The sequence below is a fragment of the Mesocricetus auratus genome, unplaced genomic scaffold (assembly GCF_017639785.1).
Source record: "Mesocricetus auratus isolate SY011 unplaced genomic scaffold, BCM_Maur_2.0 Super-Scaffold_100007, whole genome shotgun sequence".
Lineage (NCBI taxonomy): Eukaryota > Metazoa > Chordata > Mammalia > Rodentia > Cricetidae > Mesocricetus > Mesocricetus auratus.
The window spans coordinates 82,185,835-82,212,377 of NW_024429191.1; the positions used below are offsets into that span (position 1 = coordinate 82,185,835).

Here is a 26,543-nt window from a genome sequence, read left to right on the forward strand (position 1 = left end):
GCCCTTAGACTAATTCATGTATAAAAATTTAATTTGTGTGTATATGTGTTTGCACTCCAGGGTGTGTGTGTGTGTGTGTGTGTGTGTGTGTGTGTGTGTGTGTGTGTGTGTGTGTCTAGGTCAGAGGGCAACATTAAAACTTTTGAGAATTAGTTCTCTCCTTCCACCATGAGTCCTATGTGCAATAGGTAAGATACTTGGCTTGTTTTCCTTTTTGATTCTTTACTTCCTGTTTAGCTTTTCCTTCAAATTCCCATGACATTGGTCTTCTTCGTATCCTTGTTTTCTGCCTTTTTATCTGACAGTAGATTTATATATGTAGACTCCTAATACTTCATAGTTGTTAAACCATCACTTATATTTAAATCTCTATTTCTTGGGTTTTAAAATCTTGGTTTCCTGTATTTAGGGTTAAAATATTTTGAGAGTAATCAGGTTTCTTTTGTTCCTTTTAAAACAATACACATAATATATTTTTAAAAATTTAGATATAAGATATCTGTATATTGAACCTAAAAGAACTTCAGCCCCTCCTAGCTCGTAACAAGTCTAATAGTGATTTTGGATTACTTTTGTTCTATTTTGAGACAGGGTCTCACATCACGCAGACTGACTTTGAATTTGCTATGTAGCTGAATCTGGCTATGAATTCTTGATTGTCCTGTCTCCACCTCCTAATAACTGGGATTACAAGCATGTGCCACCACACCAAGTTAGAATACTTTTTATTTTATTTTTTACATTAACCATAGAGTTTATTAAAGGGTGGGGAGTGCAAGAGGGGGAGAAGAGAGAGAGATGAAGGGAGAGAGGTAAAAGAAGAGTAAAAGGAACAGGAGAGAAGAGAGAAGAGGGGTAAGAAGAGTGAGAGAGGAGAGCGTACGTGGGCGGGGTCTGTCTTTTAAAGGGGACCTTTGCACCTGTGTGCATACTGGTCCTCATGTTTTTCGAGACAGGGTTTCTCTGTGGCTTTGGAGGATGTCCTGGAACTAGGTCTTGTAGACCAGGCTGGTCTCGAACTCACAGAGGTTCACTTACCTCTGCCTCATGAGTGCTGGGATTAAAGGCGTGCACCACCACCGCCTGGTTTAAAATACTTTTAATATACTGCTACTAACATACATGCCCACAAATACATGTATACATAATGCAAATGTTTTGCCAAGGCAAATGAGTTACCAATTAGTAACAACGGAGAATCAGAGGACCTAGATCTTATAGTATCTAAAAAACAAAACCAAAAATCCTGCAAAACAAAACAAAAACAATGAAGCATATTAATGGGAATCGAGACCTCTCCCCATTTTTCTCATTGATGCAGCCCATGCTCCCATAACCATAATTAAACTCATTGGTTCAACAATAGCAACACAAGACCTGAAGGTAGAAGGGGGAGGGATTGGGAAGAGTAATCAGGTGGGGGAGGGGAAGAAGAGAAGCAGGAGATTAAGGTTGACATATTGTGTATGTGTGAAATGTCACAATGAAACCTGTGCGTCTGGGGCCACTTCTTCCTTATTGGGTTACTTGTACACAACCAGGCTGGTTTCTAGGAAAAGATGCTGATTCTCACAGTTCAATCATTCTTGTTCATTTCTTTTCCTCCAGAATTTCAAGATATCTTGAAGACTTTTTCTAAGATGAAAGGTGGTCGTGTGGCCATTGATGAAGTGGCTGCTTTTTTGGGTGACCTGGGTATTCCAGTAAACCCTGAGACACTCAAGGACGTGATAAATCACTCTTACGTGGACAGTGAGTTATTTGAATTTTGCTGATCACGTTTATTTCACATTATTTGCCTCCATGTCTTCTTTTCTCTCTTGATTTTACCTTTTTGCTACTGGTACTGCTTACTGATATTGGTAGTAAAAATTAGTGTAGAAAAATGAGAAAGTTCTAAAATTGTTCTATTTTGGTATATTTCCCCAAAGTTAAGAATAAAATGAGCTTGCCAGGCAGTGATGGCACACACCTTTAATCTCAGCACTTGGAAGGCAGAGGCAGGTGGATCTCTGTGAGTTTGAGGCCAGCCTGGTCTACAAAGCGAGTTCCAGGACAGGTTCCAAAGCACAGAGAAACCCTGTCTTGAAAAAGAGGAGGAGGAGGAGGAGGAGGAGGAGGAGGAGGAGGAGGAGGAGGAGGAGGAGGAGGAGGAGGAGGAGGAAGAGGAGGAATGAACTTTAAAAATTTCAGCTTTTCCAGGCATAGTGTCATAACACATTTAATCTGAGCACTTGGGAGGCAGCGGTAGGTGGACCACTATGAATTCCAGGCCATTCTGGTTTCTGTGAGTTCCAGGCCAACCATGGTTAGCCACATAATAACATTGTCTTAAAAACAAACATCTCAACATTGGGGTGGTGAGATAGCTCAGTTGGTGAAATTCTTGCCTTGTTATCATGCATACTGGGCTTGACCACACACATATGACATATATATATATATATATATATATATATATATATATATATAGGCCCATATGCACATGCACATTAAAATTAGTTAGAAGTTATAATCTGAAAACATTCAGCATCATCTCATTTTCATTAGTCATTTCTTGTCTTTATGATGGGTCATTTCTTACAGTAGGAAGGAAGAGTGTTGACTTCAGAAATGAGGAGACACAGGATTCTTGAATTCTCAACTTTATTATGTAGTTTTGGTTAAAATTCCCTATCCTGTTTGGTTATTCTCTATGCATCATAACTTGATTTAAAATATTATAAGGATATATGAGAGATCCTATGTTATGCTAACATTTGACCAAAGGATAGCCTACAATAATAGATTGGTTAGTATTTAAATGATTTATTCATTCAGCAAGCCAGTTAGTCATTTAATATTTACTGTGCATGGAGTAATGATAGGTGGAATAAAGATGCATAAAATACAGCTCTAGTGTGGAGAGAACCATGTAAATTGTAATGCTCTGTGGTAAATGCCTGTAGTGGGGTGTTTGTAGGCTGCCATTGGAGGCGCCAGGGAGAGATGATCTGAGGTTATAGCTGAACTAAACACTAAAGGGGCAGTAGGGTTATAGATGAAGTGACGATGTAGGCTGATGCAACAATTTGTATATACATGGCAGGAAAAACCCAGATATGTCGTTTTAAGTGGGTTTCACTGGCCTTTGTCATTTTCTAGAGGTGACTTTGTAGTGGTTTGAAGATAGATCTAAGCTGTGTATATTCCTATAGGCTTGTTAATTATTTGTTTGGTTTAAAGTTTTTTTTTAATTTATGTGAATGAGTTGTTTTGCCTGCATGTATGTATATACACTACATTCATGCTTGGTTCCCACAGAGGCCTATCCTTTGGAACTAGAGCTATAGACAGTTTTGAGCAGCTGTGTGGGTGCTGAGAACTGAACTTTTGGTCTTTTGCAAGAGTAACATGTGCTCTTAACTGTAATCTCTCAAGTCCCATGTCCTTTTTGTTTTGAAGCAGGGTCTCACTCTGCATCTCAGACCTGCCTAGAACTCATTTGTAGCCTAGAGTGGCTTTGAATTTGTGAGAGCCTTCTTCTTCCGCCTTCCAGAGTTGTAGGCTATTATTTATGATGAGCTCTTGGATGGTAGATGTGAGTAGAGTTCATAAAAGTGGAGATTTTTAGAGGTAAGTTTCAAGCCATATTATTTGATAGTGTTTAGGGTATGCTGTACCAAAAACAACAGGTTATATGTGAAACTTTTGCAGAACCTTCTGTTTTGGTTTATGGTTTCTTGTCTAAGTCTTTGGGTCTCTAGGTCTCCCATATGATTTGGAGAGATAGACTGAACAAATGAAACTAATTTCCAAGGATTGTCATAAAAATTGACTATAAACATCTATCACAGAGTTTGTCATTATGAATAGAGGGGTGAGGCAGAAATCCAAACCATCCCCAACAGCTGTATTGTGAAGTTCTCGTATTTTAAACTCTGAGTTATCTCTGATACTTACTTCCCTACTTTAATCCACATGAACATACCTTTTCTTTGGAACTACCACAGTTCAGTTTCCCAAGTCTACCCATACCAGCCTGGATCCTTTTACATAACAGGCAGAGTAATCTGTTCAAAACACAGGTCTGATCCTATTACCTTCCTTGCTGATTGTTCAACAATAGCTCTTGGGATAAAGAACACTTAAAGTTGATGTACAAGGCTGTGCTATCTGTTTTATGTCAACTTGACAGAAGCTAGAGTCATCAGAGGGGACATCAGTTGACAAAAAGCCTTTATAAGGTCAGGCTGTAGGCAAGCCTGTAGAGCATTTTCTTGATTCGTGATTGACGTGGGAGGGCCTAGTTTATTGTGGGTGGTGCTACCTCAGGGCTGGTGGTCCTGGATTCTATGAGAAAGTAGGTTGAGCAAGCCATGAAGAGCAAGCTAGTAAGTAGCACCCCTCTATGTCTTCTGCATCAGCTCCTGCTTCCAGGTTCCTACCCTGTTTGAGTTCCTGCTCTGACTTTCTTTGATGATGAACAGTGATGTGGAAATGTCAGCCAAATAAACTCTTCCTTCCCAGGTTACTTTGGTCATGGTGTCCATCACAATAACTGTAACCTTCACTAGGAAAAAGCCTTGTATTATCTGGCCTTTACCCAGATCTTTAGTTGTATTTCAGATCATGTTCTTGTTTTCTGTGTCCTTCTAGAATTTCAGCTATATACCATGCCCCTTCCTGACAAACAACCATTGCTTTTTACAACTGTTCCTTGAGCATTCTTCTCCTCCTAGTCAATCTCTACTTACACTTTAGATGTAAACACAACTGTATACATTTAAGATGTTTTGCCTGATCTCTGACTAGACAACATTCTTATGTTGTATAGATATATACCCCACAGTACTAATTACAGTGTGAATTACGTACATATTGCTTTTTAAAAATATTTGTGTCTTAAACCTAAGTGCTAAGTGTACAAATGTTAAGTTTGTTCAAGGTTTTTTTTGGTGTGTGTGTGTGTGTGTGTGTGTGTGTGTGTGTGTGTGTGTGTGTGTGCCTAAGCCAGAGGTTAAATTTGGGTATCTTCCTCTATGCCTTTCCTTTTATTGTTTTTAGAGAAAAGATCTCTCGCTGAACCTACAGCTTGTCATTTTGGTTGAACTAGCTGGCTGGTGAGGCTGGGGATCCAATGTCTTCATCCCCTCCAGCTCTGGGTCTACAGCTGTGCATTGCTCAGACTTTTGTTGTGGGTGCAGGGTACGTCAGCTTAGGCCTTTATGCTTTATGCAGCAAGCCCTTTACCCTCCCCAGTCCCCTGCTGTTGCTCCGTATTTTATCCTCAGTATTTACAAGAGTGCTTCCAACACATACAAACTGTGAACACATATGTATTGAGTTAATAATTAGGACCTTTTTGTTCCATCCCCTCCAACCAGAGAGGTGTTCTTTGTCATGTTAATAAGTTAGCTAAAATTTAAACAAAATTCCTTCTAAAGAAGGTCCTTAGGGTTTGGGAAATGACTCAATGGGTAACAGACTTGCTTTGTTGAGTATGAGACTTGAGTTTGGATTCTCAACACACATGTAAAAGCCAGGCATGCATACTTGTAATCCCAGTGATGGTGGGGGTAGGGATATGGAGACTAGCACATCTTGGGAGCTTGCTGGCCAATCAACCCAGAACAAATGGTGAGCTTTAAATCTTGTCCCTCCAAAATAAGGTGGAATGCAATAAAGGAAAAACTTCTAATGTCGACCTCTGATCTTTACACTTGTATGCACAGGCATGCTCACTTAAATACACATGTACATACCCCCTACCCCCTCACACACATACGCAGGCATCCCATCATAAAGAAGCTCCTGGTCTTTTAGCTATTGAAATAATGCCTCTGTGTTAGGGGTATTGGGATTTGAACCCAGAGTTTCAAGCATGCCAGACAAACACTCTGCTAGTTCCATACCTCTTGAACCCATGAAAATAATCTTAATTGGTATGTTTGGTGATGAGAGTTAAAGTCAACTTGGAGCAGAGAGGCAAGTTACAGTTCACTGAACAAGAAAAACCAGGAATTTGGTACAGAGCAGTGGCTCAGCTCTATAAGAAGACTGTTACAAAAGTGGATGGGTAGGGATCTAGCAATTGATAAAGAATAACCATACAACTTCAAGCTGTAGCATAATTGCTTTTTGTGCTTTTCTCATTAATTACAAATAATTGGTAAAAGTTGATTAAAGGAGAAAGGCCTATAGGTTATGTGTTGACTCTCCTGGAGGTGGAGAGATGATAGTCTATAGATACTATGTGAGATCAAAAAATCTGTGGGAGCTGGGTGTGGTGACACATGCCTGTAATCCCAGCACTTGGGAGACAGAACCAGGAGGGTTGCTGTGGTTTAGGGCCAGCATGGGCTATTCAGTGAGTTCCAAGTCATTGTGGGCTATTGCATGAGATCTTATATAAAAAACAAAGCCAAACCAATATACAGAGCAGAAAAGTTGACTGTGGAAGTAAAAACTGCTCAGGAATCTTCAGCATTTGTGTAGATACTGATTTTTGATAGTGTGTGCTATGGGGGTCTCAACTGTTTTGTTTAAATATTAAGGGAAATAGTGACCTTAGGAAACAGATTTGGACCACACACTTAGTATACATATGTAGAGGGATTGATGCTGTAGGTGCTCTTCAAGCATCTCTAAGTGTGTGCTGTTCTTTACAGCTTTCAGATACTGTGTTTATTAAAATTCATTTTTAAGTGATAGGAAGTAGAGATTTTGCTAAGAATTGGGGAGGATAATTAAAATACATATTTTCTGTTTTTGAGGCCACAATCTAAAAATTGAGACAAAGGAGTAAATACTTGAAGTGATATCTTAAAAATTTTTATAAAATGTTAATCTGATTGTCTTGTATAAATACTTAAAATGTGGCTGTTTCTTTTGATAAAGAAACCCTTAATACAGGTGACAGTGGTGTGACTGGGACAATATATGAGGTCCAAGATCTAATTCTAATGCACAAACTGACTTAGTGGAGCCCATTCTATATGGAGAGATACCTTGCTCATCCTAGACACAGGGGTGTAGGGGGTGGGGAGGTGCCTTGATCCTGCCTCACTCAACGAAGTGATGGGACAGACTTAGTAGACTTCCTAGGGGAGGCCTTATTCTCTCTGAGGAGCAGAGGATGGGAAGTGGGATGGGGGGAGTGGGAGGAGCAGGAGGAGAGGAGAGAGGGAGAGCTGGGATTGAAGTGTAAAAATATATTAATAAAAAAGACAGACAAAAAAGAAACTTTTATTAAAGGGAAGACTTATGGTCTTAATTTCATACTTCATTGTGTACTGAGCTATTAATGAGCAATTCCAGATAGTACTCAAAACTCATAATGGCTGGCCTCCTCATTCTACCTGTACACTCTTCTGAATCACATTTCTCTTATATTAATGTTGGTAGCTGTATGTATGCTTAAAAGTAAATGGAAGTACTTTGAATTACTCTTTCTGTTTTAGGTAACAACACGGTGGATATTGGGGACGTTATACTTACCTTGGATGATCTGCAACAACAGTATGAAGATGTTTGTAAGGGATCTTTGTGGCTATATGTTTTGTTTATAAGTAATCTTTAAGTTAACTCCTAGCCCACAGCTTTTTAAGCTCTTCTAATGGGTGTTGAGCCTCTTTCCCTAGTCTTTTAACTAGGGAGACCAAATAGACATTAAGTGTTCCTTCTTGATATTGATTACATAACACAGGTATTTCCCTGGCATTAGTTCCTTACATATTCTTTACCATTCCTGATTATTTGGTGTTGTTCTCCATTAAGTGCATCCTTTTTTATCTTTTACTGCACTTTATGTCACATTTTAAATTTCCCTTTCATTTATTCAAATGCAATTTGGTCAATATTATCTCAATAATTATAAAAATTCATAGCACAAAAAAATAAATGACCCAGAGACAGATATTGGGGTTCAAGTTTCAAGCTGAAGATTAGAAAAGCAAAGCAGCTGGTCACTAGCTCTCACTCTACCTCAGACTGAAAGGTGATCCTGGCTCCACCAAACCTCAGATGGTAATCCCAGACTGTTATGCTCTCTTTGATGTGGCTGGAGAATACTGAGACTGAATGCCAGCTCTGAGACCTTGCTTCTGTCTTATATATCTCTCTAATGCTGGGATAAAAGGTGTGTGATCCAGGTGCTGGGATCAAAGGCATGAGCTCTGATAGTCTTTACTCTTTGGAAGACCATGGTGGCCTTGAACTAACAGAAATCCATCTTCCTCTTAATCCTGAGTCCTGGGATTAAAGGTGTATACCACCACTCCCTGATCTTTATAGCTTGCGGCTGACTTTTCTTTCTGAATCTTTAGGCAAGCTTTAATAAATCATAAATAATATAATCATCCAAAATTCTGTAGTTAGATTAGCTTATTACAAAAAGGTTTCCCCCACCTTAGGTTTCCTAGGGATGGTAATTGATATTTATCATTATAACTAACTTGTTGATTTTTTACATTAAAAATTAATTGAAACACACAAACACATACACACATGTGGAAAGTGTGATAATTTTTGTAATGAGCATACTTTTTGATTCAAGATAATCAGCATTTCTATATCTCAAACATTTGTCATTTGTTTGTATTGGGAACTTTTTCTGTATAACCTTAGCCCCCCTCCTTTGAATTAATAACTGTCATTTATTTATTTGCTTATGGTTTCTTTTTTTAAATTTTTTGAGACAGGGTTTCTCTGTGGCTTTGGAGGCTGTCCTGGAACTAGCTCATGTAGATCAGGCTGGTCTTGAATTCATGCACCACCACCACCTGGCCTTGTTTGTGTGTCTGTGTTTTTGTTTTAAGATTTTTTTTCTTTTACTACTGATTTGACTTCAAATGCTCTAAAATGTCAAAAAGTCATCATAGTAAACTTGGCTGTACCAGATATTCTGTCCTCTTTGTCATATTTTGTTGACCTTTATGTCTTATAGACCATTTACACTCTAGGCTTTCTTTTTGTTTGCTTTATAGATGCTTCACCTCTATTTCTGGTTTTGTCTTTGTGTTTGACTAATGGATGTATATTTAAAGTGTTACTTCAGTTTTTTTTAAGTGACATATGTTTTAGAAATTAATTTTTTTAAGATGAGTCTTTCTCAAATTCTTTTAGTCTCTAGACTGTTATTTCCTGGACTATTTAGAAGCTTCTTAGTTTAATATAATCCCATTAATCTACTAGTACTTTTGACATTATTTCCCATATTGATGTCTTGAAATATTATCCTATGTTTTCTTCAATTAGATTCATAGTTTCAGATCTTACATTTACATTTTTGATCTTTTGATTTTATATGATGAATTTATGAAATCATATATACTTCATTTGAAATATTTTATTAGTTTTAATGTGTTACAGTGGAGTCTTTTTGTTTGCTTGTTTTTTGAGACAGGGTTTCTCTGTGTGGCTTTGGAGTCTGTTCTGGAACTCAGTCTGAAGACCAGACTGTTTTTGAACTCACAGCAGTCTGCCTGCCTCTGCCACCTGAGTTCTGGTATTGAAGGTGTGTTCCACCATCACCTGCTATGCTGGAGACTTAAGGGGCTTTCTGTTTGTAAGATCTTGTCATCTGAAAACAAGGACAATTTATGCCTGCCCCCTCCAGTTTGGGTGCATCTTTTCTTTTCTGTTTCCTAATTGCTATGGCTAGGATTTCCAGTGTTATACTGGAAAGAGTGGGCCTGATCGTAAAGGGAGAGTTTTCTATGTTTAAGTATTGAGTAGGAAGTGAGGTAGGGGCTTGTCATATGTGGCTTTTATTGTGTTGAAGTACATCCATTCTGCATCTAACTTGGTAAAATGTTTTAATATTTAATTGATCAATTTTATCAAATTCCCTTTGTGCATTTATTGAATTTAATACATTATTTTTGTCTTTTGTATTGCTTAAAATGGCCATGGTGTGATGTATGTGTGCAGGTCATAGGACAATTTGCAGAAGTCAGTTTCTTCCTGCCACCATATGTGTCCTAGGGATCAAACTTAGATTGTCCAACTTGGTGGCAAGCACCTTCACCCACTGAGAAATCTTGCCAGCCCTTCTTTGTACTGTTAGTATATATTTATAGGTTTCTATGTGTTGAACCATCTTTGCATTCCAGGTATAAATGCCACTTGATTGTGGAGAATCATCCTCTATATATTCTGTTGAATACAGTTGCTAGTATTTGTTGACAAATTTTACATCTGTATTTATTGAAATATTGTCCTGTAATGTTCTTTTCTTCTTGTGTGGTCTTTGGCTTTGATGTTAGAGTGATCCTGACCTAGAGTTAAGTGGAGCTGGAAAGAGATGGCTCAGTAGTTAAGAATACATACTACTCTTATAGAGGACCCAAGTTTGGTCCCCAGCCCCTATGTTGGGTGACTCACAACTGCCTGTAATTCTAGGATCCAATACCCTCTTCTGAACTCTATGGGCACCCACGCTCACATGTGCAAACTTCCCTATACATATAATTAAATGTAAAAATACATGAATAATAAAATGAATTTGGAGATATTTCCTCTACTTTACATTATTGGGAAGTGTTTGAAAAGAACATGTATTAGTTCTTTAAAAGTTTGTTAGGGGCTGGAGAAATGGCTCAGAGGTTAAGAAGAACAATGGCTGCTTTTCCAGAGGGCTGGACTTCAATTCTCAGCAACTACATGGTGGCTCACAACCATCTGTGAGATCTGGTGCCCTCTTAGGCATGCAGGCACACATGCAGGCACAACACTGTATACATAATAAATAAATCAATCTTTAAAAGTTTGTAGGTAGTTAGTAGTGGTACCATTGCATCCTGGGGGTTCCTTTGGTGATAGTTTTATCCTTGATCACTTGGTATTGGTCTGTTTAAATATCCCATTTCTTTATGACTTAATTGGGAAATTGTATATTTTTGTGATTTATCCATTTCTAGATTATCCGATTTGTTGAAGTGTAATTTTCTGTAGTAGCTATTTGTGATCATCTGTGTTTCTGTGGTATGAATTATAATGTCTTCTTGCCAAAGTTTTTATTTTTTGAGTCTTCTCTATTCTCTTAGTTTAGTTTTAAATTCATTTTTTTGTGGTACTGTTAAAAAAAAAAGGAAAGAAAAAGAGTGCTGTAGCATGCGTTTGTAATCCTTGTTCTGAAGGGGTGGAGACAGATTCCTGGGGCTCACTGGCAGCCAGCCTATTCTACTTGGCAAGCCCAAGGCCTGTGAGAGATGAAGTCTCATAAAACAAGGTGCTTGATACCCAGAAAAGAACCACCCCTGATCCCTGATGTCGTCCTTTGGCCTTCATGTGCGTACACACACACACACAAATCTATGATGATGATATAAGTGAGTTACATTCCTATATCAAAAAGCAATTAATAACAGACACAAGAAACTATAATACTCCTGTAAAAGTATACCAATTTAGACTAGTCTAATACTATAATTGATGGTATTGTTGCTTTGTCAATTGGTGTATTTTCTCTGATTTGTAGGTGTTTGGCAATTTCATAGATTTAGCGAATCTTTCTTGCCAGACTTTCTTTGAGACTGCCAGCTCCCAATTAATGACACAGAGACTTCTTATTAATTATGGAAGGTTGGCCTTTAGATTAGGCTTGTCCCCAACTAATTCTTAAAACTTAAATTAACTTGTTTCTATTAATCTACATTCCGCCATGTGACTCTCTATCTCTCCTCCATTCTATACGTTCAACTTCCTCAGTGTCTCTCTGACATCTCTAGCACACATAGATTCTAACCTTGAGTTCATCTCTCTCCTCAGAAGTCCTGCCTATTCTCTCCTGCCTAGCTATTGGCCACTCAGCTCTTTATTAAACCAGTCACAGTGACACGTCTTCATACAGTGCACAAATATCCCATAGCAGATAGAGTTGGGTGGAGGATCAAGTATAGAACTCTTGAAATACTTGGTGTTTTCATACATAAGTTATCTTTCTGAACCATCACATGGATTTTTATAAAGGAAGTTGTGACTTCAGACATTTTGTTTTCTAATATTTTCTAGAGTTGTGACTTTTGTATTGGATTGTTTCTGCTTACAGACATTGAGAGTACTCATGAGAATCACTGTTTGAATTTTAACTTTATTAATAAGAGCTTGCCTTCTGTGGCTTCTTACAGTTCTGCACAATTACAATGAGGGTATTTCTAACTCTATTGCCTTACTAACCCATTATCTTTCTAAATTGTGAAGTAGAGAATAATGCAGCCCAACAGAGTATTTTATTTTAACTTTAAATAGATTTGAATAGGTGTATTTAAATATAATAATCTGTAAGACTGGACTGGTTAATAGTTTGATCATTTAATAACCAGCCCTTTCAACTTTGTTAAGCTTTGTTTTGTGTGTTTAAGCAATTCATAAGTTCTGGATTGGCCTTTATGAGGACTTACTTGATTTGTTTGAAATATTGTACAAATCCAACAAATAAATGAAATCAATAAATAAAACAATATATTTCTCTTACTTAGCAATTATGGATGAAGCCACTTCAAGTAAAAGATTATCAAGTATACCAGAACAACCTAAGAAGAAAGACAGTTTACTTTCCAGATTGTCCGAAACTCTTCCAGCAAAAAAACAAAGTGTATCTGCCCTTCAACATCGCAGTAAAACCACGGAGAAACACTATGAGCCTGAATTTAAACGATCAAAAACTTCCTTACAAACAAGAAAACTCTCAAGTGGGGTTGACATTGATCATGTGGGAGTTCAGGAACCATACCCCAAGGGTGAAGATTCAAAGTCTAAACCACCTATCTTGAGGAGTACGACAAGCCTCGATAAGTTTCTGGATAAAAGTGATGCTTCTAACATCTCAAAACTTGAGAAGCCATCTGTGACAAAGCAGCCCAGCCCCCTGAAACCCGTTTCATCTAAGGAAAAAGATGCAGTTAGTGTCTTAGGTCAGTGTCACATGCCAAAGTCAGGACTTAGGTTCTAGAGTGTTCAGACTTTGCAGAAATGGGTAGCGTGAGCCAATCACTGATTGCTTACACTTTGCCCCCTGAATAGTTAGCTTTTTAGTTGTCAGCCTGTGTAACCACTACTTTTGATATGCAGAGCAGTTGATATAATTCTGTGATTTTGGTGATAATTCCTGGGAAAGGGTGGAGACAGGCGGATCTTTGGAACTTGCTGGCTAGCCAGATTAGCATAAACTAAGATCTCTATGCCAGAGAAAGACTCAAAAACTTGGCAGGTGGTGCCTGAAAAACAAGTCCCAAGGGTTGACCTTTGACCTCCACATTCACATACACACATGTCCATATTCAGTCCCACAACATGCACACTTACAAACATACACACACAGATACAGAGAAAAAGAGGAGGGGGAGAAGAGGTGTAGTTTTCTTTGATAATTTTTTTGGGTAATTTATTTGGATATGCAGGAAATATATGAAATTTTTGTTTGAGTCTCACAATTCAAATATGTGAAGATATTACTGGTATTTCAGGTATTACTTCTTATGGATGGAAAATATTAAAGATAGAATAATGAATACTATACATCTTAGGTAGAAGTATATCTTAGTGTGCATGGCCCTCATTAAAGATAATGATTTTCCTTTTTTTTTGTTCTACTTCCATCGCAGAGGTACCTTGTATGGAATTTAATTATTCTCTTCTTACAATCTGCTGAAGTTATCATGTCTGCTATCTTTAAAGAATCCTTAAAAACACACTATCATTTAATGTAGTAGTTTAAAATAGAGATTACTGAAAAATAATTCCTACACTAACATGTAGCTCAAATAGTTGAGAAAAGAATATGATCCAGTGAGGAAGACTAGGGGTATTCATTCTGATTCCTCTACTACTCTGCTGCTATTACTGTGTGTTAGGTAAGAAAGTCCTGGGTTTACACAATGTGGTAAACATTTAGTCAGCCAATAGGAGAGGCCTCATGAGCCAACGATATCTACCTACCTTACATTACTAAATCAAATTATGTCATTGACCGCTTTCATATCATGTTCTGCATGCAAGGAAAAATGAAGTAATTCATTAGGTATAAATCACTTCCCTAAAAATAGCTGTAGTAACAAGGACTCTATTTCATGGGACTGCTTTAATGACTAAATTAAAAAAACTAAACCTTTACTTAAAACTGACATTACTCTCACAACAGTTGCAAATATAGTGAAACACATTTGCAAATAACCCCATATATTAATATTTTATATATCATGGCACAATGAGCTAAATCAGGGAATTAACATTGATACAACAATCCTTCCTGACATTTGACCTTACTCAGATACTATCAGTTGTCTCAGGAATGTCCTTCTGATCACAGACTGACCCAGGATTACATATTGCATTTAGTGGCAAAGTGACCCTCATCTATCTTTCTAGGATATCTTCTGGGTCTTTCATAATCTTGACATTAGAAAAGCAGTGTCCCATTATTTTGTATAATACTCCTCATTTTGACTTTTCCTTATATTTCTTTGTGAGTAAATTCAGATTACACATTTCTTCCCTGAATATCAGAAGTGATACTGTCCATGTGTATATGCCTCTAGGATTTTTATTAAAAGTGTGCACTCAGAGCATAGCAGGGTCAATTTACAGGAAGGGAAAGAAATCTTAAAACTGTGCTTGGGGTTCTGGAATCTAAACAAAATTCATTGATGTTTTGGACTCGTGAGCCGTATCTAAATTAGAAACAAGCAGCCTGGGTTACTGGAACAGGTTGCTCTTCTGAATAGACTTTTGTAGAGTTGTAACAGTTTTGTGCTTGATCTAAAAGCAAAAGTATAAGGGAACAGAAAAAGCAATCTTCCTGTCATGTGGTATTGAGTAGATGAAACCTCTCCTCAGATTACTCAAGATTTTAGGTACCTGTAACCCCATCACTCAGGAGTTCAAGGTAGGTGTACAAATTCAAGGCCAGACTGGCTATGTAGAGGGTGCTAGTCTAGTCTAAGATGCATAGTGAGATTTGTCTCAAAACATATTAAAAACTAAACAAAAATATTTCTGTAGCCACTATTAGATACTTATAACATTCTGATACTTGGTGTGTTTAGAAAGTGTTCATGATGCTATCAACAAGCTCCAAGGAAGTTACATTTCTCCAGAGGAACTTCAGTCGGCTTTATCCACAGTAGGGATTACCGTAGCAGATAAAGGCTTCCAGAATATTGTACCAGAGACTACTAATGTCGGTGAGAACTTGCTAAGTCTAAATTTTTGAGAAAGTACTTTTGTGGAGTTAAGTCGGGGGTGGGGGAATTCTCTTTTTGAGGAATGGAATGGGTCATTCTAAAGAGTAAGAAAGAACAGATATGGGACTGTGGGGATGACTTGGTGGATAAAACTCTTGCTCTTCAACTCTGAGGACCAGAGTTCAGATCCCTCCAGCCCCCCATAAAAGTTGAGCAGGCATGGCAATGTGTGAACACACACACACACACACACACACACACACACATACACACACACTCCACTACACCATCTACACACTCCACACACTCAGGAAAAAAAGAAGCATAGTAGTTGCAAAAAGCCTTGTGAAGTCTGAGTTACTAGATTGCTTTGGGAAACTAGGCCTTGTTTCAGCAAGGCTCCACATTGATGTCTGTGCTGTGTCTTCTAGAGTGGGAATAGGCGCTGGCTGAGCTAGCTGCAGAAGTCAGGGAGTGAAAAAGGGCTCATAAAAATATCCAATCAAGTATCTTGGATTTAAGGAGAAGTGGATGAAGGTTCCACACACAGGAGGGATTTGGAGTAGTGTCGCAGGCTGGACCCTTAAGTTTTTTCCTTCTTGAGAGGGCTTTTGTATTAGGCTTTTTCTTTTTTTTTTAAATTAATTTATTTTACATCCTGACCACAGTTTCCCTTCCTTCCTGTCCTCCCATTCTCTCCCCTGACCACCTCTCTGTACCCCCATCCACTCCTCTGTTTCTGTTTAGAAAAGGGCAGGCCTCCCATGGGTATTAACAAAGCATGACATATATCAAGTTGCAATAAGACTAAATGCTTCCATTTGTATTAAGGCTGGGCAAGGCAACCAAGTATGAGGAATTGGTTCCCAAAAGCCAGCCACAGCATTAGGGACAGCCCCTGCTCCCATTGTTAGGAGTCCCACAAGTAGACCAATCTACATAACTGTCCCTTATATGCAGAGGGCCTAGGTCCATCCCATATAGGCTCCCTGGTTGTCAGTTCAGACTCTGTGAGCTCCTATAAGCACAGGGGGATTTTCTTGTGATGTTCTTGACTCCTCTATCTTATACAATCCTTCCTTCCTCTCTTCAGCAGGATCCCCAAGCTCAGCCTAATGTTTAACTGTGGGTCTCTGTATCCGTTTCCATCAGTCACTGCATGAAGACTCTTTGATGATAATTGGGGTGGTCACTAATTCCAGCACATCCCATAGGCAGGACAGACAGTAGGTCAAAGATGGTGTGGCTGGTTGGTGTCCCAATCCCTCTTTTGGAAGTCTTGCCTGGTCATAGAAAATGACCAGTTCAGGCCATGTATCCCCTGTTGCTAGGAGTGTTAGCTGGGGCTAGAGAGTTATTTTTTTATCAGTAACTAAGAATTATCTACTGTAGAAGCTCATCTGGGGAGAAAAAAGGAGGAACATTCTTTTTGGGAAGAATGACTTGGGAATACCAACATTAAAAGTGAATTTTCAGAGCCTGGGCATAATTTCTTAGCTAATACAAGTAAGAAGAAAATTTGATTTCAAAATGTATCAGGAGTGGGTGCTAGAGAAGTTATTGAACCCACTGCTTCTTATCATGGTTGAGTGGTTGCTGTTGGAGGGATTATATTTAAAAACTGGTAGTGAATTGGACCTCTAATCCCAGGGGTATGGGTGTGATACTTGGTTAGTGCTGGTTAATACTGTCAAGATGTCTTAATGAATGCCATGTTGACTGGCTTTTCACCTTGGCATGAAATTGACTCCTCAACTTTCTCATATTTATCAAATCTTAGCAACCAATCCAGTCCTTTGCATGTAGTAACTATTAAAAAAACAGGGCTATGTCTTACTTATTTTTGTGTCCTTGGTAAATAGTTTATGGCACTAATATGCTTCCGGTGGTTATTAAAATAAAAGGTGTGTGTTTGTATATGCACGCATGCAATAACAATTTATAAACAGGAGTGTTGTTGGTTGTTTTTACTCTTTACGCTCTTAGGAGCCTGCCACCCAGCTCCCAAATAAACAAACGAAGATTATTATTATTGATAAATATCCGACCTTAGCTTGCTTATTTCTAGCCATATTTTTTGCTTAAATTATCCCATCTACATTGCTTCTGGGCTTTTATCTTTCTCTATTTTATATACCTTTCTTTACTTCTTACTCTGAGGTTGGTCCCTGGAGTTGTCCTCTCCTCCTTTTCTTGCTCCTCGATCTTCTCTTCCCAGATTTCTCCTCTTACTTATTCTCTCTGCCTGTCAGCCCTGCCTATTCTTTCTCCTGCCTAGCTACTATACTTTTAGCTCTTTATTAGACCAATCAGATGTTTTAAACAGGCAAAGTAACACAGCTTCACAGAATTAAGAAAATGCAACATAAAAGAATGCAACATATCTTTGCATCATTAAACAAATATTCTTCAGCATGAACAATGTAACACATCTTAAAGTAATATCCCACAACACAAAAGAGGCCACGAATTTGAAGGAGAGCTGGGGGGAGTATGTGGGAAGGATTGGAGGGAGGAAAGGGAAGAGGGAAATGTTGTAATTACATTATGATCTCATAAATTAAAAAAGGGAAACAATGATGTGTGTAATGTGTAGTCTTCCCGCCAGCTGCTTGGGTCCCACTGCTGTCTCAGCCCCCAAATAACACACGAGACACTATATTAATTATGAAGCTGTTGGCCATTTGCTTTGATTTCTTATTGGCTCTGATTTAATTATTAACCCATCACTGCTAATCTGAGTATTTCCACGGGGTGTTCTCTTACCGGAGAAAGGGTTCGGACCTCTTACTCTTCTGGTGTCCTTCATCGTGACTGACTGTGCTTCTGTTTCCCAGAATCTTCTTCGACTCCTAGTCCCACCTATCTTGCTTCCCTATTGGCCAACAGTGCTTTATTTAATAAACCAGTAGGATAACATATACACAGAAGGACTTCCTTCATCAGATATGAACTGATCTAATTCAGAAATACTCATTTTAGAAGAGAGTGTATGAAGGCAGAATAGGATGGTGAAATTAAGGATCAAATAAGTTTTTTATTTTAATTTAATAAAAATGAAAACATACTTTTAATGTAAAATGTATCAGAATGTGTAACTTAAATTCTTTATTTTACAGAAAATGGAATGGTGAATTTAAATGACTTTATTATGGCAGTCTCCAAGGAGCACAATATTTCTGGATACGATGGTAGGTAGAATTTGATTTGAAATGACTTTGAGGAAAGCAATTAGGTTGAAAAGAAAATTGAATAGATGGCAGAGAACTTGCTACTGTGGGGCATGGCAGAGCATAGCTCTCCAATTCCCACATCTGGAAGGCTGAAGCAAGAGAATGGGGATTCAAGGCAGAGCTACATAACTTGTCTTCACCACAAACAAAACAGATAGAGCACAAAATGAAACAAAACTAAGCCCAAACAATAGAACTGGGCTTGCTTGGAGATGGACACTGCCTGCCACATTTCCTGCTGCTGTGAGTCTTAGTCAGGTTAACAGCCAACTTATAAGAACTTGCTGTCTCAGGGTAATAACAACTAACTTGCTCCTCTCATAGAGCTGTCATCTGAATTGTGTAAACCCAAAGTGCTCCGTACAGGTTCCACAGTACAAGTGATAGCAAGAGAGCAAACGGGTGATTAGCCTCATTGGTTAGGAACTGATTTTCAACTATTCATGAGGAATTTGTTTGGATGAAATACTGATATCATTTACTTTTGTTTTAGAACATTTTACGACGCACTTATTAGGTTATAATTTATACACATAATATTGACCCACTCACTGATTTTTAAGTAAATTTATAGAGTTGTGCAATGTTCACAACAATCCAGTATTGTTTTCATTTTGTTGTTGATTTTTGTTTGTAATTATTTTGCTTATACAAATAGTTTTTAAAACAAGATTAAAGTGAAATAAAATACTTGATCTGAATTTTACATTTGAGAAGACCTTTTTAATTTTTCCCAGTGTGCGAGTGTTATTTTTCCAGATCTCACTTTTTCTACAAATGATTTATAATGCCTTCTCCTACTTAAAAATTTAAATTTTTGTTAGACCTTTGAGAGTTTAATAAATGTGCTTTGATTATATTCACCACCACCAACTCTTCCTAGATCTATTCTACTTCATTACACATGGACTTTGTGTCCTTTTTTTTTTAAAGACCAGTTTGTGTCACCTAATTATTTTTGGATGTGTGGTACTCCCCTGGAGCGTGGGCGTCTCACTAGGAAGTACACTCCTAGAGAAAACTGCGCCTCCAGTCCCTAGCAGCTAACATTTTGTCAGTAGTTCCATGGCTAGGGATGGGATTGCATGACCAGCTTCTGTCTCCATGCTGGGATTTGGCCTGACTTGGGCTTACACAGGTTTTATGCATGCTGCTGCAACTGCTGCGAGTTCATAGGTGCAGCTGCCCAGTTGTGTCCAGAAGACAGTGTTTCCTGTAGTCATACACTGCCTCTGACTCTTACGCTCTTTCCATCCCTTCTTCCACAGGGATCATTGAGCCTCCAGAAGAGGGCGTGGGTATACATGTTCCATTTAGGGCTAAGCATTCTCAAATCTCTCATTCTCTGCACCTTGGCCAGTTGTTCTCTGTGTTGATCACCATCTGGCCTATCAACCATTTTAAAAACTGTGCATATGCAATGATATTTGCTTGATTTCTTTATTAATTTCTTTTTTCACTTTTATTAGTTCTTTGAGAAATTTATACAGTGTATTTGGATCACATTTGTCCCTCCTATTCCTCCCAGATCCCCCCACCCCCACACTCTTCCCTACTTACCCAAGTCTGTGTCCACTTTTAAAAAAATACTCATTAAATACAGTTGACACTGCCATATACTCTTGTGTGTGTGGCCTTGCACTGGAGCGTGCTCAACCAAATCTTAAAGAAAACTGGCTCACTCGTTCCCAGCTTCTGCCAATTGTCAATAGCTCCTTAGCTAGGAGAAGTGCAGAGAATAAGGGACCGTGGAATGTTTGCCCTAAATGGGGCATCTTTATCATATCCCCTTTTCTCAAGGCTTAAGGATGGTGGGGGGAGCAGAAAAAAATATAAGGGTCAGAGGTGGTTTATGACTATAAAGAATCAGTGTTTTCTGGACACAGCAGAGCAGTACCACACATGAACTAACAGCAGTTGAGACAGCATACTGAAGATCTGTGACAAGCTCAAGCTAGACAGAATCCCAGCATAGTGAGAGGAGGTAGGCATGAAAACATGTATATTTTGGAAGAATTTCTTTTAAGAATGATTTTATAGCCAGACATAATGACGCACACATTTAATTCCAGCACTTGGAGGCAGAAGCAGGTGGATCTCTGTGAGTTCAGAGCCAGCCTGGTTTACATAGTGAGTTCCAGGACAGCCAAGGCTACATAGTGAGACTGTATCTCAAAAAAGGAAAATGAAAAAAAAGGAATGCTTTCATTACAGCATAAATTTAGCAATTTAAATTTAATGAAGGAAAGGAAACACTGTCCAAATTATTATAGATTTTAAGGTATTATAAGAGATATAGGATAATTATTTCTAAGTAATCATATTTATATTTATAGAAGATTATACTAAATGAATTTACCATGGACCAAACTACACAATCCACAAAATATTATCTCAGTTATCACTAAGGACTGAAGGTTTTTTACTTAGGTTTTTGTAATATGAAATGAATCACCACAGAATTTTAACTTGTTGAATTTAGTAGGACATTCTCATAATATTTTTTGTTTCTATATGTTTTCAGTGGTGATACTGTCAATATAATTAAGTTGGCATTTCCTAGATTTAGAAATCACATAGCAAAGTAGAATATTGCTGACTGATTCTGATACTTATTGACTTTTAGCACTGAAAAATTAGGCTCTAGAGATGCAGCTCAGTTGGTAGGGTGTTTGCCTGGTATGCATGTGGTTTGATCCCCAGCATTGCAGAAACCATGCATGGTGATTGAATATTAGAAGTTCAAGGTTATCCTCAGCTACAAGGGTAGTTTGATGCCAGCATGGGCTACATGAGACACTGTTCTCAAACACCAACAAAACCCCTTAAAGCATTCTGAGTATGCTGTTACTATGCAGCATGTCTAAAGTGATTTGTATTTTTGTTTAATGATGGCCTTAACATTCATCTTAATACTTGTATTTTGTTTGGATTCAATTTTACTTAATTCTAATATGAACAAATTTATTTTCAGCATTGAATGATGCCATTGAAGGCATTAATAAAATTGAGGATGAAAATGTTGCTTATGAGAATGTAGACACTTGTCTTCAAAATTTTGGAGTTTATCTTCCTAAGTCAGAACTAAAGAAGATCAAAGAATTAACTGAAGTTGATGGTAAATGATAAAATTTCAAGGAAACTATTTCCAGAATAATGACTTTATTGTTTTTGTTAGAAAAAGTATTAAGTCAATAAAGGAAAGTTCAAAAGTACAATTTAATGCTCACAATTCATCATCTAGATATAGCCAGTATTAATCATCTTTTCAGATACTTTCTCCTAGGTAAAACTGCAAAGAAAAAGAAAGCAGAGTTTTGATTTTGCTGCCTGACAAGATGGAAGTCAGGACACAAGGCACTGGAAGGGCAAAGGGGCCTTCCTCACGTCAAAGCTATCTACTCACAGTAAAGACTTGCTAGATTTGGGGCATCAGTGCCCATGTAACTGAGCAAGAGTTTTCCTAAAGGGAGAGATAGAGGTGTGCTAGTCAAGCAAGTGGGGTTCCACATGCATGAATAGTTGAGTTAAAAGTCGTTGTTTTTAAGGACACTGTATGAGAATTCATTATAATGTTCTTAGTTGTATATATTTAAAACCTTCATAATAAAAAAAGAAGTAGAAAATATAATCTGTATAAAACTTATATAGAGAAAATGTGACTTTGGATATAAAGGATGGTTTGAATGGGAACATGTCCTATGCTGATAGGTTCAGAGACTGAAACCAGTCAGTTCTTCTATCCAGTGCTATTCAGCTTTTGGGATGAGCTGAGATCTGGGAATGCTGAGGGTGCTATAGCCATAGACTAAGACTGTCATTTCTCTAATTTGTTTGTTTAAAGAAATTTCAACAAGATTCAGGCTTTTTTGAGCCAATTATAATGTTTGTATGAATGAGCAGAGTCCCTGGACCATGTGTGCAGAGGTATGCACATGTAGATATGTTTTTCTTGAAAGGTTATTGTAGTTATAATAGTGAGAGTAGTACAGACAAAGAAAAAGTGATGGAAGACAAGATAAAGAACTTCCAGACATTCATGAGCTCACATGGACAAAATGAGATGCCAGGTGAAATATACCGAAAGTTACGCTACTGGGTACTATTTTGAACAACCTTCTATTAAGTGTTTGAGTTTTGCTTCTAAATTGAATTACCTTTTATCTTTCTAAACATATATTTTAGTGATTAGTAGTGAATGATAGGTATAATTATATCTTCACATAATTTAGTATTTGTCATAGTAATTGGATACTTGAAGATATTAAAGAAAATGTTTCTCTTCCCTTTAGAAACAAAACAAGTAAACTTTAAAGAATCTATGGATACCATGATGAGCCACACAAAATACTTCTCTGAAAATTTATGTACGTATGAATGTTACCGACACTTGGTGTTCTGAAAGATTTTAGAAGATATCAGGCTTTTATAAGATACTAAAAGAATTAGTCATCTGACAGATTGTCAAGCAATGACTGCCTGCCTTTGTGCTGCTAAGTGTGGCTGTAATCTTTTCATTACTGAGCCCTAATTTTAGAATAACTTCTACATGCAGGTGACATGAGAGCTATTACACTCTTTCTTACTTTGACCTCCATAATTACTGTAGACATAACCACGTGTGCTATATCCATTTGGGGTGGGGGGTGGAGATTGAAATGTCTTCTCACTCTGAGAAAGTGATACAATTTGAATCTGAAAACTAATATGCAGAGTTTATGGTTTTCAGCTGTTTTACCAGCATTTCTTTCAGTATTCTAATCTACTTAATAACATTCAAGAACCATTAATGAGGGCTGGGCATTGGTGGCGCACGCTTTTAATCCCAGCACTCGGGAGGCAGAGGCAGGTGGATCTTTGTGAGCTCAAGACCAGCCTGGTCTACAGAGTGAGTTCCAGGACAGTCTCCAAAACAATACAGAGAAACCCTGTCTCGAAAACCAAACCAAAACAAACAAAAAGAACCATTAATGTGTACCAGGCTTTATGTTAAACTGCCAGTATGCTAATATGAGCTAGTATTTGACACTACTTAGCATAGAGAAAAGGCTATAACCTCTGTGTAACAATATTTAATTATATGTTGGTGTCTGGGGTGAGGGTTGGGTATGTGCACATGGGGATGGTTCCCTGTGGAGGCCAAAAATAGATGTTGGATCCCCTGAAGTTGTAGTCTCAAGTAGTTGTGAGCTGGTGACATGGGCGTTGGGACCTGAACTCAGGTCCTCTAGAAGAGCATGGCATACTCTTAACTGATGAGTCATGTCTCCAACCCCATAATCATCTATTTTTAAGGACTGACATTAGTATTTTAAACATTGTGGCTGGATTTATATTATTTGATGCTTATATATTGAATGGCAGTGGATTTTAATTAAGAGTTATTCTTAGTTATTAGTTATTCTTGTATTATCAGCCATTTCAATTTTTCACTTAGGATTTTCACTGTCAGGGAAGTTAAATTTTTCTTAGCACAATTACATAATATATTTTCATTCAAATTTTAGTTATATTTTCTTTGCAAGTTTAATATTATATATTTATGTTCACTTTTCCATTTTTATCAGATTGCTCACTTCATATCTTTTTTTTAACTTTTCTTGATTATTTGTGGGTTTCACATCATGTATTCTCTCCAAATCCACTTATTTCCCTGTCCCCTCGAATCCATTCTCTGCCCTTGCAACCTCCCCCTTCTCCAAACAAAAAGAATTTTAAAAGAAAAACCAAAACCAAACCAAGACAAAAAAAAAAATAAAAGGAAAAGGTCTTGTCGTGGAAGTTGTGTGTGGCCCGTTGAGTCACAGTTTATCCTTTAGTCCACTCATTTTTACTTGCAAGTGTTCATTGCTACAAGTCTTTGGTCTGGCTTGAAGCCTCTGGCTTCCATTACACAACTGGTAATGGGCTTTCACTGGGACTCCTCTTGGCTATCCTGTTGTCATGGAGATCCTGCTGTTTGGATCTGTAGGGTCGTCCCCTTCACATGCCCCAACAAGTTCATAGATGAGGTGGATGTTGGGGTGACCTACACATAACTCTGGTTCTGGGCCTGGGTGGTAGCTGCATCGGTCAGACTACCAGCTCTTGCTCATGGTCACTACTCAGGCCAGCTCTCCAGCACTGCCTGGCGGCACATCCAGTGCAGGGGCCTGTCCTCTTACTGGTTCTCTACCCCTACATGTGGACTTCAATCCGTTTACCCTTGCACTTCGCATCAGTCTCCGCTCATGTTTGCTTTTCTTATCTGATTTAAATCGTCTGTTATATATATTTACGCAATACCCTAAAATCTCTAGCCTTTCTGTACTTCATTGGAACCCATGCAGTGAATCTGCCAACTCTGCATGGGGCTGATTACAATTAGCTTATTTCCCACTCTCTGAAACAACTGTTTAAAATCCCCATTTTTCTCCAACTTCCAACCCTATTCCAGTTCCTACCCTTTTCAGGTTTAGCCTCTGGCTTTGCCTTCATATGGAAAATATCTCAATTTTGATCTTACTAAGGTAATTACCAGTGCCTTCCAGAGGTTTCAAGTTTTCTTTTCCTATGTAAAACTCCGATTTCCTGGAAATTGCTTTTGTGTAATAAGTGATATCTGAATCTAACTAAACATTTTTCTCATAAGGATAGTGAACTGTGGCACTTTAATGCTGAATCTTGGCTTAGTGTTATGTGAATGTCTGACATTTATAGATAGTAATCTTAGGCTTTAAATTATCAGAAAAAGTTTCCCTAGTTTAGTTCTTGGAGTTTAAGCTTTTTATTAAATTCCTGAGAAAAAGTAGCAAAGGGCTGGCCATGGTGGCATACATCTTTAATCCCAGCATTTGGGAGGTAGAGACAAGTGGATTTCTATAAGTTCAAGACCAGCCTGCTCTACATAGTGAGTATCAGGACAGGGCTATAGAATGAGACCCTGTGCAGCAGTTTGAATGTATATGGCCTCCATAATCTTAAAAGGAGTGAGTGACACTATTAGGAGATGTGGCTTTGTCAGAGTGGGTATGGCCTTGTTGGAGGAAGTGTGTCACTGTGGGGGCAGGCTTTGAGATTTCCTTTTCTCTGGATACTGCCCAGTATCTTAGTCTACTTCCTGTGGCCTGCATATCAAGATGTAGCCAGCACCACATCTGCCCACATGCCCGCCACGCTCCCCACTATGATAATAATGGACTGAACCTTTGAAACTTAAGTGAGCCACTTCAACTAAATATTTTCATTTATAAGAGTTGCTATGGTCACAGAGTATCTTCACAGCATTAGAAACCCTAAGACACACTCTCTCAAATAAACAAATGAGCAAACCAAAGTAGTAAAGGTACATTTAGTCCTAATTTTCAAATAGACTTTGTAAACATTTCAGTTGTAACTATAGACTTATATGTACTACATAATAGCAATTATAATTATTGTATTATTGTTATACATACATAGTGTTTATCATGCATTAATATTAAATATTTTTCATTGCCCCATAAATTCCCATATGAATGCTATAATATTTTTTAGAAGAGAAAACCAAGGTACAGAGTTCTCCTTGTCTTAGGCCTATTTAGTGCCACACATCTGGTACACACTACCATTATGATTAGATCTCAGGTAAAGTTGTGTTTGCCAAGCTCCACGTTATACCATCCCACCAGCATACACACAGTACTCTTTTCTGTCGTTTGGTGCCCCCCCTTGAGCTTCGTATCTGCTTGTGTAGACCCATAGGGAAGGACCATTCTTAAGCAGCTTTCCCACTTTGGCCTCAATGCCACGCTGCCCCCTTCATCTCATCTATTACACTGCTTTGTATGAGATGAGGTCTGTGATGTTTCCCAGACTGGTCTTAAACTCCCCAGCCTGGGTTCAGGTGATTCTCCTGCCCTAGCTCCCTAGGAGCTAGTGGTACAAAGACATGTGCCAATTTGGTATAAAAAAACATGCTTCATGACTGCAATGAAGGAAAAGCTTGCTGTTCCTAGTCCACAGTTTTTCTAATTGTTTGTTGGACTATGCATTTATTTATTTATTTATTTGCTTGTTTATTTATTTATTCATTCATTTATTTGGTGGTAGAATTGGGTCCAAGTCTTAACATGCTAAACTACATCTCCAGCCTCAGTTCTTCCTATAAAAAGATCCATTACTCCAC

General features: G+C 38.1%; 1 protein-coding gene across 1 annotated transcript in view; it reads left to right on the forward strand.

Annotated features, from left to right (window-relative positions):
- Efcab13 (EF-hand calcium binding domain 13) overlaps positions 1-26,543 on the forward strand; it is a 76,246-nt gene that overhangs the window by 15,746 nt on the left and 33,957 nt on the right. Inside the window, exons 8-14 of the mRNA XM_040748068.1 lie at positions 1,609-1,752; positions 7,443-7,514; positions 12,462-12,896; positions 15,027-15,164; positions 18,284-18,355; positions 21,372-21,515; positions 22,690-22,764. Coding sequence (XP_040604002.1) covers positions 1,609-1,752; positions 7,443-7,514; positions 12,462-12,896; positions 15,027-15,164; positions 18,284-18,355; positions 21,372-21,515; positions 22,690-22,764 — 1,080 coding nt within the window. The remainder of the gene's footprint in view (positions 1-1,608; positions 1,753-7,442; positions 7,515-12,461; positions 12,897-15,026; positions 15,165-18,283; positions 18,356-21,371; positions 21,516-22,689; positions 22,765-26,543) is intronic.